The sequence below is a fragment of the Schistocerca serialis genome, unplaced genomic scaffold (assembly GCF_023864345.2).
Source record: "Schistocerca serialis cubense isolate TAMUIC-IGC-003099 unplaced genomic scaffold, iqSchSeri2.2 HiC_scaffold_1406, whole genome shotgun sequence".
In the NCBI taxonomy this organism is placed as follows: domain Eukaryota; kingdom Metazoa; phylum Arthropoda; class Insecta; order Orthoptera; family Acrididae; genus Schistocerca; species Schistocerca serialis.
Genome location: NW_026047632.1, coordinates 28,840 through 46,075, shown reverse-complemented (window position 1 = coordinate 46,075; position 17,236 = coordinate 28,840). Strand labels below are relative to the sequence as shown.

The window sequence follows — 17,236 nt, the reverse complement described above, 5'->3', positions numbered from 1 at the left end:
CGAAGGCAGTGTGTTAGCGCCGCAGAGTAATGAATTAACAGACATTCAAAGTAGTAATTTGGTAACTGTTCATAGGGAAATGGAGCAGGCGGCAAACAATGGCACGGACAGTGAAACAATTAGTGAAGAGGGAAGCATTATCGATCGATCGGTCGGCAACAGCTCGCCTCAGGAATCCGAAATGACAGGACACAATTTCGCAAATACTGTAGATTCAGGTTTTGGGTTATCACCGTTTTCTCAAATAAGTCAAGACGCATTTTCTGCTTGTCAAAATGTGAATGTTGCCGGTGCAAATGCACTGCCGAAAAGCGTAGAGAAACAGATTCCAGACACTAATACATTATTATTGCAATTAATGCAACAAATGGAACAAAATCAGAGACAAATGGGACAAAATCTTAAAAAGTTAGACACAGTGGAACAAAATCTCAAAAAGTTAGACACAATGGAACAAAATCAGAGACAAACACAGCAAAAGCTTCAAAAGTTAGACACAATGGAACAAAATCTTCAAAAGTTAGACACTACACTTGAACAAACACGTGAAGATTTAACCACTGAGTTACATAACATTGAATCGAAATGTCAAAAAGTCTGTAATGACGTAAAAACACAAATTTGTGAGCATTTTCAACCTATTTTTTCGCGGCATGAAAATGCATTACAGAATCACGAAGCAGCCATAAAAGAACTGCAAGCCATTGTTCATGAAAATCATGAGACCTTGTGGGCTAAAATTGACTCAGTTGCATCTACCGATTCAGTTACGCAACTTGCAAAAACTCAGGAAAACTTAAAGGACACAGTAGATACTCTGAAACTTGGTTCAGAAAAACACACTGAGGAAATGTGTTCACTATCGGAGAAAGTAGCCGAACTTTCGGATCAGGTCACTAACTTATCTACAAAGGTAGATGATGATCTGAATGACACAAGACCTGTAGCCTTCACTGACACTGAAGAGTGCGAACAAATTAGGAAATTCAAACAAAATCAGAATCAGATTAATACGCAACACCAAAGAGAAATCCGGGAAGTACAAGATCAGCTGACACAGTTAATACAAGAATTACGTATTTCAGAGGATACTCGTGCCCCAACTTGGGAAGAGGGACTTAGAAACACGGAAAAGCCGCAAAATAATAACACAGGGCATTTCGGAAGTTATGAAAGAAATGGGCAATGTGCACCGAATTTTGAGATGGAACGGCCGACACGACCTAACAATGACCGATATGCGACTCGCCGGCATGATGATTTTGACTATAAGCTGTTCATTACTACACGTAAATTCAAAACGTTTAAGAATTCTGCCAACGACATTCATCCACAAGCGTGGCTCCATCAATTCTCTCATTGTTTCCCTCCCAACTGGGCATTGGAGCACAGGTTAGAATTTATGTGTGGCTACTTAGAGAATGAACCAGCTGTAAGAATGCGATCGGTCATTCACGATTGCCACAGTGAAGGAGAATTTTACCATGCCTTCCTCTCAGCATATTGGTCTCAAGCCACACAAGACCGGGTAAAACATGGTATCATAATGATGAAACATTTCGAACAATCTGAATTCTCCAGTCTTGTGAAATATTTTGAAGACATGTTGCACAAGAATCAGTACCTGTCAAACCCATACAGCCCCTCAGAACTCATCCGCATTTGCTTAATCAAATTACCTGAACATTTACGACATATTATTTTAGCAGGACGTTGCAAAGACGACATTGACGCTTTTCAGGGACTGTTACAAGAATTAGAAATTGACACTGACAATCGCGGAACGCGAAACCAGGAACACAACAATTACAGGTCACATCCGTCGCAAATCCGCGATGAAAGAAGTAATAACTGGACACGACAAGGCTATTCTCACAACACAAATCGTGACCAAAATAGACACCACCCGTATGACAACCGTTGGCAGAGTAGTAATAACTACAGGGAAAGATCACCTCTCCGTGGTAATGACTATCACAGAGACAATCAGAGAAACAGACAATATGGGAACCAAAATAAATATTATCAGGGGAGACAGAATAACTTTAGACGCAACGGTCCAGCGCGCAGTTTCGATTCAGGGAGAAATTCTCCACCACGTGACCGACAAGAAAGAAACTATGGCATCTACCGACATGACGACAGACGATATGATCGTAACGATAGACCTGAACTGCATCAGAACTGGCGGGATTCAAACAGAGCAGGGCCCTCTCGTCACGGTGAATTTGTAGAAGTTAGGTCTCCAAATCCCAATAACGACGCGCGCCAACAAAGAGACAATAGGCAATGACTCACACCGATGGCAGCCACAAAACGTTCTTATGACACTAACGACGCAGCTGCCGTAGCTAGTAATTACGTAAAAATGGAAGACATTAGGGACATCTTACTCCAGGAACACGACATAAAACATAACAATATTGCATATCCTGTGATTCACATTACAGTAAATGACGTAAAATTTACGGCAGTACTTGACTCTGGCAGTCCCATCTCAGTAATTAGTGAAACAGCCTTTAGCAAATGTAACAAATCGAACGATTGCCCCACACTTCCGTTACGTAAGATCAAATTACAAGGTGCAATTTTTGGAAAAAGTGTAGATGTACGCCAGCAAACCAATTTAGAATTCTTTTGTCAAAGCCACAGCTTCTCTATAAACTTTCTTATTGTTCCATTATTGTCGACGGAAATTATATTGGGAGTAGACTTTTTGAATGAATACAAAGCAATCTTAAGCTTTCACGATGCTGAAATAAGTTTAGAGAAAGAAGGTAAGTCAATAGCTTTGAAATTTGAAGACTGGCTCTCAAACCATGACGAGGAAATTAATCGGCTTTACCTTCTGTTAGACAACAGTTCGGACTTTTCTACGGAACTAGACACTAACAATCACTCTGCAAGTACTGACAGGGATGATATCGATGGCGCATTTGACATTAATAAGTTAATTCAGAATAAAATTCAAACAATTGAGAATTGTAATGACACTGATAGGCAGGACCTTTTTGAGATTTTACAAGCACATTCCACAGTTTTTACTCATAAAACAGGAACAATCAAGGGATTTCAATACCAATTTCGTGTTCGTGAGCATACTAAATTTTGTGTTAGACCATATGTAATTCCAGCACATTATAGGGACCGTGTTAGAACAGAAATACAATCTATGCTTGACGAGGGCATTATTGAGCCTGCAGTAAGCTCATACAACAATCCATTACATGTTGTTGAAAAGAAAAATGGATCGATCAGACTTGTCTTAGATTCGAGACAAATCAATACTATCATTATTCCTGAAACAGACAGGCCGCAGACGATGGAAGAACTTCTTCAAAATTTTAATGGTGTAAAAGTATTGTCTTCCATTGATCTCAGATCCAGCTTTTATCAGATCGAACTTCATCCAGAATGCAGAAAATACACAGCTTTCCTTTGTTTCGGCGTTTGTTATCAGTTTCGGAAACTTCCCTTTGGTTTGAACATTTCTTCAGCAGCATTTATTCGCGGGCTAAATTCCATATTACCTGAGTTCTTAAAACGTCACATCACCTTATATGTGGACGATATTCTAATAGCGGAAGCTTCATGGGAACAACATAATCGCATCCTCAACAGTCTGTTACGTATTTTTGCAGAATCTGGAATTACAGTTAACTTGGAAAAGTCTGAATTCGGTAGGTCAAAGGTGAGGTTTTTGGGACATATTATTTCTTCTGAAGGCATTCAGCCGGATCCTGAAAAGTTAGAAGCAATCAGAGCCATTCCAGTTCCATCCACAAAAAGACAAGTCCGCAGTTTTCTAGGTCTCGTAAATTTTTACCGTCGTTTTCTGAATATGCAAATTCTAGTTACACCAAAACTTTGTTCTCTCACTGGAAAAAATACTATTTGGAACTGGGACGAACAAGCACAGTTGGAATTCGATTCTTTGAAAGAAGCGTTACTTCACGCGCCAATACTAGCTCATCCTGATCTGTCACAAGATTTCTGCCTTAGTACGGATTCTTCTAAAGTCGGTCTTGGTGCCCATTTATTTCAAGAAGCCATAGAAAATGACACTACCGTTCAGAAAACCATTGCTTTTGCTAGCCGAGTGCTAACAAAATCTGAAAAAAATTATTCCGTTACTGAATTAGAAGCTTTAGCTATCGTTTGGGCATTTAACAAATTCCGTTTCTTTCTTTCTGGTAAGCACGTAAAAGTATACAGTGATCATCGTGCATTACAATTTCTTATGTCTTCAAAATTAAATCATGACAGGTTAAAACGTTGGGCATTGTTTCTGCAAGAATTCCGCTTCACAATAGTCTACATTCCCGGCAAGGAGAACATTGTTGCGGACGCACTGTCACGCGCACCGGCTGGGCTTGAGAAAAGTACCACAGAAGGCAACCTCGAGAAAAATTTCAGTATTCTTTACATTCAGAAAGTCGCCTTTGAAAACTTCATCACCACATCTTTAAAGGACATTGCTCATGAACAAGATAAAGATCCGATTTGGAAAGACATCAAGAACAAATGGCATGAAAAGACACACACACAGATTCGGCATTATTACCTGGTTAGAAACAACATACTCTTCAAACGCTGCACTGTTGATGACAAGCTATGGGTACTTTGCATTCCAGACGATTTTGTTAATAAGCTCATTTGGTACATTCATTTCAGCTACGCACATTTTGGCCCACGAAAATGTTATCATATTCTTCGAACGACTTGTTATTTTAACAATATGGAAAAGCGAATTCGAAGAGTCTTGTCTATTTGTAAACTTTGTCAAAAGGCGAAACCATCTACTGTCTCACATCGTGCTCCGTTGTTTCCTATTATTCCTGCTAAATTAAAAGAATTTGCTGCTGTTGATCTCTTGGGACCGCTTGTCAGAACATCCAATGGATTTTCGTACGTTTTAGTCGCTGTTGAACTTACTTCAAAATTTGTTTCTTTCACTCCGTTACGTAAAGCCACTGGACGGTCTGTATCCAACGCCTTTGTTAAAAATTTCTTACGTGAAGTTGGACACGTTAGTAAAGTCATTTCAGATAACGGACCGCAATTCAGATCTGCTGTTTGGTCACGCATGCTTCGCAACCATAAAATCAAACCTGTTTTTATTTCGTTGTACTCACCACATTGCAACCCGTCTGAACGGATTATGAAAGAAATCAATAAGCTTTGCAGACTTTATTGTCACAGAAAGCATCAGCATTGGGACAGATATTTACACTTATTTCAAAACGTGCTGAATGAAATGCCTCACGACTCCACTGCTTTACCACCTACTCTTGTACTGAAGAATGAAGAACCACCGAACAGAATCAGAGAGCTTGTACCTTTCCCGAATACACGTAAACTTCGACACAAAGACATAATTGATTTGGCTCTTAAAAATATAAAATCTGCAGCAGACAAAAGGAGAAAACTACACGGTAAAGCAAATGCAAAGAAATTGTATATTGGTCAGAAAGTTCTCATTAAAGCTCATTCATTGTCACATAAGAAGAAACACTTGAGTCACAAATTCTTTCTAGTTTACAATGGACCTTACAGAATCCGACGTATACCACATGATAATTGCGTTGAAGTTGAAACTCTGCGTACTAGGAAGAGTAAAGGTTTACACCACATTTCTCATGTAAAACCATTTATTGACAGATAATCTGCCTTTTAACTTTGTCTTTGCCATAAAACGTTTCACTTCACGTTACTAGTATGCTTTAGAAACTGTTACCATGCAACAATGTTTGAAGTTAAATATCCAATCAAGAACCAAGAGAACTTATTTAAACAGAAATGACGAATGCATTGTTATAGTAAACAGACGTCACAGTGTTATTGTGTGTGTACATTCTTGCTTGTTTGTTGCACGATTACGTAACGACTATAAGGCTCACATACTTAGAACATTTACCAGTACTGCTAATGAGATTTTAATGCAACATTTTGGTTTATTTGAAAATACATTCTGAATTTAAAGTGCTTTCTGAGAGATACCAGATGACACAGAGGTTAGTTTATGTGACAGCTACACGATTTTTATCACGACGCTACTAATGAGTGACAATTTACAATGTTGCTTTTGCGGTGTATCTGTTTTATATCTGCACAGTTTTCTGAATTCTTCTGGAAATCAAAACATGTTTTATTAGTAACTTTTGTGGTATAGCTACAAGGAGACAGCCTTTTCCATAGCACAACAATACGTTACAGCACAGTACTTTCATCATCACAACAATAAGCGTAATAACTAAGATATCTCTACGCAAAGCATTTCACTTTTGTTTATCATGAGGTAAGTACATTGGCTTCTGCAGAACTTAGCTTTTGGAGGAAAATAACGACACTTTCACAGAGATTATCTTACAACAATATGCACATTTAGCGCTACAGGACACGCATTTCAGTGATTAATTTTGTACTTAAAACATTTATTTTAAAGGTTTTTGAATTACAAAGAAAGTTTTCAGTGATACATTTCGTTTCATTGCTGTAATCTGTAACACCTGAGGGTATAATTACATTGATCCTCAGGGGGGTACACGCTTACTTTGTGTACCATGTGTTTGGCAAGCACAAGGAGCCCTAGCTAATATGGTATTTGCTTATACAACTTTACACATCGGTACCATATTTCTCTAACACACAAATTACACAGCTATCTGATCATTTAACTGAGAGATAAACATGTTTTTTACTACATCAGTGACAGATGTTTACGCAATTACACCGTTGGATAACTTCAAACTTATGAAACTGTATTTTGTCTGTACTTTGTAAACTGTTCATATTTTTTCGGAATCATTGTGATACTATGAGAGCTTTGAATGATGTATTTGGTATGAGATCATGATTTTTAAAGTACGTTTGAGGCAGCTGACACTTTTGACATGAGCAGAGAATTATTTTAGGCTTAGAAATTATTGGAGGAAGTTACGACGATTTTGAGATTTGACTGAAGTGTTATGATGTTATTATTACGACGACGATGTGTATTATGTTGTTGAGGAATGTTTATTATGCTATGTATTTCTCACGATGAAATATTGAAGAAGTGTCGACGAATATGTATATGTATAATGAGGTAAGGAATAATGAGTAGTGTTTAGGGACTCTGATTTATGAAAAGGATGTTGGAAACCAAGAAACGTACTTTAAGAGTTATGAAATGTGTGACTGTATCACAATGCTGACGAATATTCTTTTTTTGGACACTTATATTTATAGGATTTTGTTTCTACAGATTTGCAACGCTAATTCTTGACCTGTGAAATATTGTTAAATAGACTGCCACGGTAGCAGAAACTGCTGTCGTAAATATTTCCGTACGACAGTTAAGTGACCACCTGCACGTAATGCGTCGCGGGCACCCAGCTGTGTCAGACGCCTGGAGAAAAAGCCATTATTGCGAGCCCTTTTCAGCGGCACAGGTAGAAAAAAAAAAGGGGACGTGGGACGTGTCAAACACCTGGAGAACAAGCCATTAGGGTGTGCCTTTCATCGCTAATGCGACACCCTCGTTACTTGAAAACATATGATTACTCGCACTTTGTGCTAATTACTGAAATGCTTATGAATTGATGGGAAATATTCGTACATCTGCACACCTGATTACGACAAGCGTCTTTCTACGAGAGTTGAGAGCTACTAACTTATGAAATGTCACATGACTACTGAATGATATTTTTATGCTTTGCTTTTCATAGTTGCTTATTTCATTTGATACCTGTTTTTCAGCTGTGTTGCAGCACTGCTTTTATAAAATGAAATGCATTTGCTAATGTGAACACTTTCTGTCAACAGATCTATTAAATAATTATTTTATGATCCACATTCTTTAAAAAAAGGAGCACTTGGAAAGGAAAGAACAATAAGAAGGAAGTAGTAACAGTAACACATAATTTTCTTTTCAAGTACATGGTAATATTTCTTTTTACAATCAGTTGTTGTGGTGCACCACTTTAATTTACATAGACATTAAGATGTGAATATACATTTCCCTTATCTGCATTGTTGTTTTTAGTGTAATATTTTTTCTGCTTGCTCTATGTCATGTTTAGGTATAAGTTGCTGCTGTTTGCCAGGCATAGTGTTATTGAATTTGACTTTTGCTAATTTATACTGTAGCTTGCTTTGCAATTTTCCATTTTTTTCATTGCTGTTTATAATAATTGTTTTACGTGCTGCTGCATTGCCTCATCCCTTAGTTTAGCATCTGAGCTCAGTAGATTTAAGATAGCTTAAGAGGGGGTAGACTATATGAGAAACTGACTATGGAGAACAGGTAAAGAATGCATTGCGAAGTTATATAAAAAGGATTTGGGCCCAAATGAGTATTGTACAATCAGAAATAATTATTTTGAGAGACATATGAACAGAATACAGAAAGCATGCTTGGATAAGATTTTTTTGGTGGAAGCAAAGGTTGAAATAAGACGAAAGATCTATAGAATGAAGTTTTGGGTTGGACTGCAGTACCACATGTTACACTGAAAACGAACCCTGTCCTTTCCCATTGGTGTTATCCCACTGTGTGTTTGTGTACCCTTGTGTATTTGTTTTCTTCCTGTCTCTGTGTAGTTTCATAGAATTTTTTCTTCTTTTAATATTAAGCTACATTCACTAGGAGGAGGAATACTGTTATCCTCAAATATAAGTTGCATTAATAATATGTTATTTTCTTTGTAAAGTTGTTTACAATTCTGTTCTGTTTCAATGTTCATGTGTGAAATTAATGTTTCGAAAACTATTCTCATTATTTTATGTATGTACTTATGTCACTATTTTTGTAACACTGATGTATATGTTTATTTCTATTCATTTGTAACGCCTGTTTTACTACAAATGTTATCTGTATTGTTATGTTCTTTAATGATGTATTTTGTACCTTTGTAATTGTATTCTCATGTTATAATATTGTAATTGACACCAATTCATCAAATTAAGTAACTTGTAAGCATTCCTTTCACTGCGCACGTTTCTGTTGGTCATAGTATGTGGACAATATGTGAGAAGTAGGGACTGTTAGTGTTTGCACGTGTGTTAATAACTCAGCAAAGGACTGGATAACAGCATTGCTCGTTCTAAGGACAATTCCAAAAAACTTTGTGAGTGCACAAGTGGTGGTTTATGGACTTGCTATATTCTCTACAAGACTCTTCGATGGTGATTGCGCACCTGCACAGTCGCAACAGATGGCTGCTGGCCATTTCTACAAGGACTACAGTGGGTCTGCACCTCTGGTGGCCCACCAATACCATTATCTCTGCAAGGACTACAGTGGGTCTACATCTTTGATGATCCATCAATACCATTATTTCTACAAGGACTGCAGTGGGTCTGCACCTCTGGTGGCCCACCAATACCGTAATCTCTACCAGGACTACAGTGGGTCTGCTCTGTGATGACCTACCTACCAATATTCGTCAGAACTTCGAATGACTCTGCTGTGGGTTTGCTCTGTTGTGGCCCATTACCTGTATGCATATCAAGAGTCAGCACTGTCTTTCCATTGGAAGGACAACACTACTTCTTCAAGACTGCATGGAAATCCACTACTTCTGTGTGCATTGTCTTTTACTGCTCAGACTTTGAGAAAAGAAACGGCAGTTTTACTGTGGTGAACAATGTGGACTGTCTTTATGGACGGTGAGAAAATTTAAGCTTTTGACCAACATTGTATCAATAAGTGTGTGCATTTGATTTCTTTGTTATTGTAATTATGAAAAATTTTTTTCAAATCTGTATTGGCCACTGCCCAATCCAATTTGTAAAAATTTTTGTGGGGAGCATGGGGGCTATGTAAGTAGGCTGTTTATGTTTTCTCTATGTAAGTAGGCTGTTTATGTTTTCTCTATGTAAGTAGGCTGTTTATGTTTTCTTATTGGCAACGTTACGTAGCGCTCAATATGAAAATCACTGGCTGTGCTGTGTGCAGTCTGTGGCTAGTTTGCATTGTTGTCTGCCATTGTAGTGTTGGGCAGCGGCAGCTGGATGTGAACAGCGCGTAGCGTTGCGCAGTTGGAGGTGAGCCGCCAGCAGTGGTGGATGTGGGGAGAGAGATGGCTGAGGTTTCTAATTTGTCATGAACTGATATATATATTATGACTTGTGATGATATTAAGGTAAATACATTGTTTGTTCTCTATTAATATCTTTCATTTGCTAACTATCCCTATCAGTAGTTAGTGCCTTTAGTAGTTTGAATCTTTTATTTAGCTGGCAGTAGTGGCGCTCGCTGTATTGCAGTAGCTTGAGCAGCGGAGATTTTTGTGAGGTAAGTGATTTGCGAAAGGTATAGTTTAACGTTAGTCAGGGCCATTCTTTAGTAGGGAATTTTGAAAGTCAGATTGCGTTGCGCTAAAAACATTGTGTGTCAGGTTAAGCACAGTCCCGTGCATAATTGTTCAAAGGGGACGTTTCAATAGAAATAAGAATGAAAAAACTGAAAAAGGCGACAATGGTGAAGAAATGGGATCTAGAGAAGATAAGGTCCAACAAAGAACAAATTACAGAAATGCTGTCTCGGGACTTTCTAAACACATTACGAGACAAAGAAGCACCTGATAATGCCAACGAGTACTGGAATATGCTGAAAGAAGGTATCATTAAAGCAGGACAGCAAAATATAGGATATGTAAAAGGGAAAAGGTCAAAAAAACCATGGGTCACACAAGAAATGATTTCCTAGATGGAGGAGAGAAGAAAATTGAAAAACAAGAACACTGAAGATGCAAGAAAGATATACCGAAGGTTAAATAACGAACTGCGAAGAGAAACAGAGCAGGCTAGGAAAAAATGGCTAAAAGAGGAATGTGATGAAATTGAAGAACTGGACAGGAAAGGAAGATACGACTTACTGTACAACAGAGTAAAGAATATGACATGGGAACAAAACAGAGCAGGAAGTGCTACTATGGAAATTTTGAGTAAAGACGAAGAGGTAGTGTATAAAGATCGTGACGATGTCCTCCAGAGATGGGAAGAATATATAAAAGAGCTATATGACACAAATAGCAAACCAGAAACTCTGGAACTTGAATCACACAACAGTGTAAGTGATGAAGAGAAAGGACCGACCATCATAATGGAAGAAGTAAAGTCTGCTATTGCTGCAATGAAAAATGGCAAAGCAGTAGGTACAGATACAATACCGGGAGAAATACTAAAATGCTTGAACCACAATGGAATAAGAGAAATATTGAGGTTATGTAATAAAATATATGACAGTGGTGAATGGCCTGAGGACTTTTTGACAACAGTAATGATTCCATTGCCGAAAAAACAAGGAACCAAGAAATGCAGCGAGCACAGGACAATCAGCCTCATTTCACATGCAGCCAAAGTGATGTTAAGAATAATTAATAAAAGACTTGAAAAAGTAATAGAGGAGAATCTCGGCGAGGAGCAGTTTGGCTTTAGACGGAATATGGGCACCAGAGATGCAATAGGGCTCCTACGAATCTTAGGAGAAAGGATTATTGAAAAAGGAAGAGACCTATATATGTGCTTCATTGATTTAGAAAAGGCATTTGACAATGTGGTTTGGGACAAGCTGGCGACTATTATGAGGGAAAAGAGAGTGGACTGGAAAACCAGAAGACTTATAAACTCATTGTACCTCAATCAAAAAGTTTCAGTTAAAGTGAGAGGAGAAAGTACGAACTGGATCAGACTAGGGAAAGGAGTAAGACAAGGATGCTGTTTATCACCTACTCTTTTCAACCTGTACTTGGAAAATATGATTGACCAATGCTCATTAGATGACAAAGGAGTAGAAATTGGAGGAAGAAGAGTAGGGTGCTTGAGATTTGCTGATGACATGGTCCTTCTAGCCACAGGGGAAAAAGAATTACAGGATTTGGTGGACACCATTGCAACTAACGGAAAAAAATATGGAATGAAAATTAACACAAATAAAACAAAAGTATTGGCAATAGGAGGAAATAAGGAACTAAAAATTGTGCTGAATGGAGAAAAACTAGAACAGGTGCAAAATTTTAAGAGTCTTGGAAGCAGGATAGACACCGACTGGAAGTGCACCACAGAAATTAAAACAAGGATAGCAATGGCAAAAGAGGCGTTTTATAAGAAAAGGAGAATCTTCTGCAGCGGTGTGGACAGAGAACTCAGAAAGAGACTCATAAAATGTCTTGTATGGAGTGTTCTTCTATATGGCGCTGAAACATGGACTATGAGGAAAAAAGACAGAGAAAGGCTGGAGGCTTTTGAGATCTGGACATGGCGGAAGATGGAAGGAATAAGTTGGATGGACAGAGTAAAAAATGAAGAGGTACTGAGAAGAGTGGGAGAGAAAAGACAGCTACTAGATGTAATAAAGAGAAGAAAAAGAAATTGGATTGGGCATATATTAAGAAAGAATGACGGACTGATAAAAACAGTTTTAGAAGGTTACGTAGAAGGGAAAAGAAAGCGAGGAAGGAAGAGATTCCTGACACTGGATGACATGATGGACGGTACAACATACAGCAGCCTTAAGAAGGAAGCAATGGATCGCAGAAAATGGAGAGGCAAAGGACCTGCTAATATAGCAGATAACTGATGATGATCTCCGGATGAAATTAACATTTTACTATGCAACAAACGGCACTGATTACGTATTTGTTTATATGTTCAGATATGCTAACAAAACTAACGTGGCTCCATTTAAAAAAACGTAGGTTTGTGTAAAAAAACATACTTCCGTGCATTTTTGTATGGTTTGTATTAAACACTTACACTAGCCCCTCTCCTCACGTTCGGTCTGTGGAATCGGTTCGTCAGTATTTGATGTGGTTTACGAAATATATCCATCGGTAACGTTAGATGACTCACCCTGTATACATTGGATGATGTGTAGCATATCAGTATCATTCTCCTTTGATTTGTACTCTGAACAGGAATAGCGCTCGAGGAAAACGACCATCAGGACTTCTCAGAATGCAGTAGGTAAAGCCGTCATCAAGCTGAGGCCTGGTTTGGTCACCACAGTGCTTCGCGAGCCATTGTCCTACTGCAGGTTGTGGTCACTCGCCGTCTTCCTACTTCTGAACTAACTCACCCAGTTAATAATTGTGGGACACAGTTAATTATTGGGTATCTGAACAATTCTACAGTTCCAACATTTTCGATTTCCATAAATCAATGTCAGAGGTGAAAGAAGAGATAAGTGACAGAAGGAATCTCGGGAGCAATGCCTGAATCCCAAATCTCTGGAGTTGTAATCCCACATTCATCCACTCAGCAGCTGAGGCATATATGTCCTAATTGCATTTATTGCTGCATTATTATCATTACACAAGGTACGAGTCAGACGAAGTAATTACATTTTTGTGCGTGTTTTTGAATGTATGCAAACAGAGTATTAACAGTAAATCGTTCATTGTGGTAAAGGAACTCCCAAAATCGTCAGTTACTGTATTTTGTTGTGCTTTTTCTCGACAATCTCGTGCTAACGACACAAACTGGTGACAAATATGCTCCATCACTTTTTTTTACGCTGCGTGATGGGGTCACTAAGTTCACGGAGGAAAGTGAAATATCACAAAGACGAGAATTCAGCCTGCATCCTATTTCTTTGTACAGGACGCCTATGGAGTTATGTCAAAAGAGTAGATTCTATATGGACGTAGTTAGATATAAAAAAAATACGTATCCAACGGATCAGTGTATGGGCGATCACAACTTCCTCAGATATCTACGTGTCTCGCTGTCCCCCTTGCTTTATTACGGGTCGTCCTAGTAATTCTGCTTAGAAAGACTTCCTCAACACTTGTGTCAATTTTCCATTAATCTTTCAACGTTGAGCCACATGAGGCTTTATTATTCTTCATATTCAGTTATTTGCGTGGTAAGATCAAAAGTTTGTCATGACGATTTCAAAAGGTTGTTGAGGTGGTAATGTTGGGATTTCGTGGTAACCATTTTAATGTGGCTTTAAATGCTGCAGAACCAAATAGAATCCGAGAATAAGTTGTTCATTAAGAAACCCACACATCTGAACAACAAAATGAGACTCAAGCTCCTTCCTTCTACAACCACACAAGATCCGTGATTGCCTTGTCATGGAGGTGAGATACTGAAAACTTCTGTTGTACAGAGAATTGGAAGTTCCCATTCATGCAAGCTTCAAAAGAATGTGGTCCTAACAGGTATTCTGATCACACAATGGCCCACATAAGGTGAGGTAGGTTCCTTTCCAACTCTGGCCCACATAAGGTGAGGTAGGTTCCTTTCCAACTCTGGCCCACATAATGTGAGGTAGGTTCCTTTCCAACTCTTGCTGATAATGGGTACTTTCCTTAGACAAAAAAAAAATTTTTTTCCTCATCAAATAGTGGTATATGGGACATTTATAGGTAAATAACATTCTTGAGCGAGACATGGCAGAAGTCGCCACAACGAAGTACAGTAGGTTACAAATCGTTGCTCCACACCATTGTCAGATAATTCAGTAACAAACATGGGCCTAAATCCTTTCGTATTCATATTTTTTCAGAGTGGTCGTGCATTGTTGAAGAAGATGCTTGAAGTCCAACTGCTCTTCTGCAAATGATTTTCATTGGTGACTGCTCATCTGATTAAGAGTGGGTGACACACGTTTCCTGTCACTTTTTATTGCTTCCAATATGTGGTCTGTCTTTGAGACAGCCTAAAAATACAGGACATTTATCTCAATCAGGCATGGCTACTTTACGAGGGGGACTGAGGCAAATGGTCTCATCATACCTTACATAGTTTTTCCTATCTGCGAATGTTCATGCACCCACGAATCCTCCACTAATCTCTCCTTTACAAGATAACTGTTGGTCCATGGATTCGGAACTCAAAGACCGCAGTTCTGGAACAAAAATATAATTCTGACAACATTGTTTTTTTAACATCTTCAGTGCAGGACTATCAATAAAACCTATTTACTTCCTTATTTTTACTACGTCAAGAGCGATGCAGGGACTTCTTGGACACCCTGTAGATGAAATAGACGCGCATAGTAACATGATATCTGTCTTTGTTAATACTCTTACTTTGTGTTGACATGCCGCCTTACATAGTTCTGGGTAACTGAACCTGGGTAATGTGGGTAAACAACGCCCAGGCTCCTCATCCAGAGAAGACTTTGGATTCAGCTGCCTGCAGTGTACGGGCACCACCTACTTGCTGTCGTTTTCTTGCAGACGAGGAGTGGCAGCTGGAGGACAGAAGCCACGATACGCTCTCCATGAACACTGACTGCGTGCAGCTGTTGGTGAACGCCCTGGACCACCCCACGTGTCCGCTGGAAGACCTGCCACTGGAAGCCGTGAAGCAGCGCGAGCAGTGCCGCGAGCAGCTGTGGGACGACGTGGTGCAGAGGTCGCCCCACATACCTGTCACCAGCTACCTGGCCTACACGCAGAGGATAAACGTCAACCTCTGTCTTCTGGCCTGGATGGCGGTCAACTCGTACGGCATTTGTCAGGACGTCCCGTTTAGTATGATACAGTCCGTACACGATGCTCGCTGCTATTTCGATAGTCCTGATGATCAATCATGTCTGCAGTCGAACGCTACAGACGCCATCTGTTCTGTTTCCAGAGCTATTCTGTTGCTGAAGTGTCGCGATTTTTCCTCCTTTAATGCTTCTGATGATTGTACGCTCTTTTATTACCCATTTCAAAGTTTCCCAGTTGGATTTACTAAATCTATCCGCATACTGTATCAAAACTTAACAGAAGAAACCCTGAACTACAGAAACAGTTTAAACAACGCTACCTTGAGATACAAGGATTTCAAAATTGACAGCTTGAAGCCTTTAGAAATCTCATTTATACTGATAAATATCATTTTCCGTTTCTCGACTGCCGGAGTATACATGTATCTTCCCCAGTTACGTAACTTGCCTGGGAAGATACTCTTGTCGTTTCAGATCACGTGCATAGTCCAGATCCTGTGTTCTGAGGTCGTGTATCGTATGGCAGGCGTCCCTGACTTACCTACAGCAGTGCTGATAGACAGCGCCCTCACACTTCTCAGCTGTATCTGGCTGAACTCATTCTGCTACCACATGTATTCTTGTGTTCGCCATCTCAGGCTTCCTAACCAGCTACTACCTGCTGAAGTAAGCCAGTTATTCCGTCGTGAGCTGCTGTGTGTGTTTATACCGTGGAGTATAGTATGTGTGGCAGCTGTTGCTTTGGAAAAGACGAGTAAATATTACCTCATCCACAGTCGCATAGTAGTCCTTGCAGGGATTTCAGTGTCTGTGGCATTCAACTTGGTTTGTCTCGGACTGATTGGATACATGTACCTATGTAATCGGTGCTCCATGCGGCAACTCGAAATTGTTGATAACAAGAAATTTGCCTCAAAGAAGGAATGTCTTTTTATGTCAGTTAAGGCCGTTATATTAAGTGGAATAGGAATTATTATTAGAATTGGGTTCCACCAAGCTCAGGGAATAGCGCAGTTAGTGTACTATGTACATCTAGCTACGATGGCGCAAGGACCAGTGCTCTTCGTCTGTTTCGTTTGCAATGGAACGACGCTCCCCATACTGAAGAACAGGATACTTCTTTGGTGGGACCCAACCAGCATCCCTGCAGGTCTAGAGCTGTGTTCGGCAGCCGAGAGGAATCTGGCCAGGAGAAACAATGGACAGTCTCCCTTTTCAGAATCCTCGCTGTAGCCTCCTTCAGTATTTTTCGCAAATAACTGTCTCCACACTACACTGCATTAAACCCAGAAATAAAAATGGACTCTACCTGGTATGACAATATTAAATGTCATTAAATCTGATATCGTACAGCCAGTACTTCTCTTTCCTAACGTCTCCTTCATTTATAACTGTGTGCTTATTTGTGAGTGGTAGCCTCTGTCTACCTATTCTGATGCACTGAGACTACTTACTAAAATTGTTGGGAAATGCTTCGTGTATACAATAGGCTGTGTCAATCACACGGCCTGTTATATACAAGGAGAACGCAGCATGTTGTCAGAGAAATTCCCGTTCGTCAGGGTCATCTACCATGACGATGGTGCATTTCTGGACACATGTTCGTAGGACGTTTTATCTCCGTTTTCCGTCGAGGATCTGTCTTTGCAGTTTGTCGGTTTTATTAATGTATAATGTATGATATTAGTATATAACATTATGTCTGAAACAAGGAAATTTTCCATATGTGTGTGAAAGATGTACTTTTACATGATTTGTAATTCAAGTACCATGACAAGAGACATTCAGATACTTATAAAATCA

The 17,236-nt window shown here is 39.3% G+C and overlaps 1 protein-coding gene across 1 annotated transcript in view; it reads left to right on the top strand.

Moving 5' to 3' along the window:
• Positions 1-16,372, top strand: part of LOC126442774 (uncharacterized) — a gene marked incomplete at its 3' end in the record, with an annotated part of 64,338 nt that extends 47,966 nt beyond the window's left edge. The window contains exon 6 of the mRNA XM_050090804.1: positions 15,177-16,372. Within this exon, the coding sequence (XP_049946761.1) occupies positions 15,177-16,372 (1,196 nt within the window). The remainder of the gene's footprint in view (positions 1-15,176) is intronic.
• Positions 16,373-17,236: the final 864 nt, after the last annotated feature.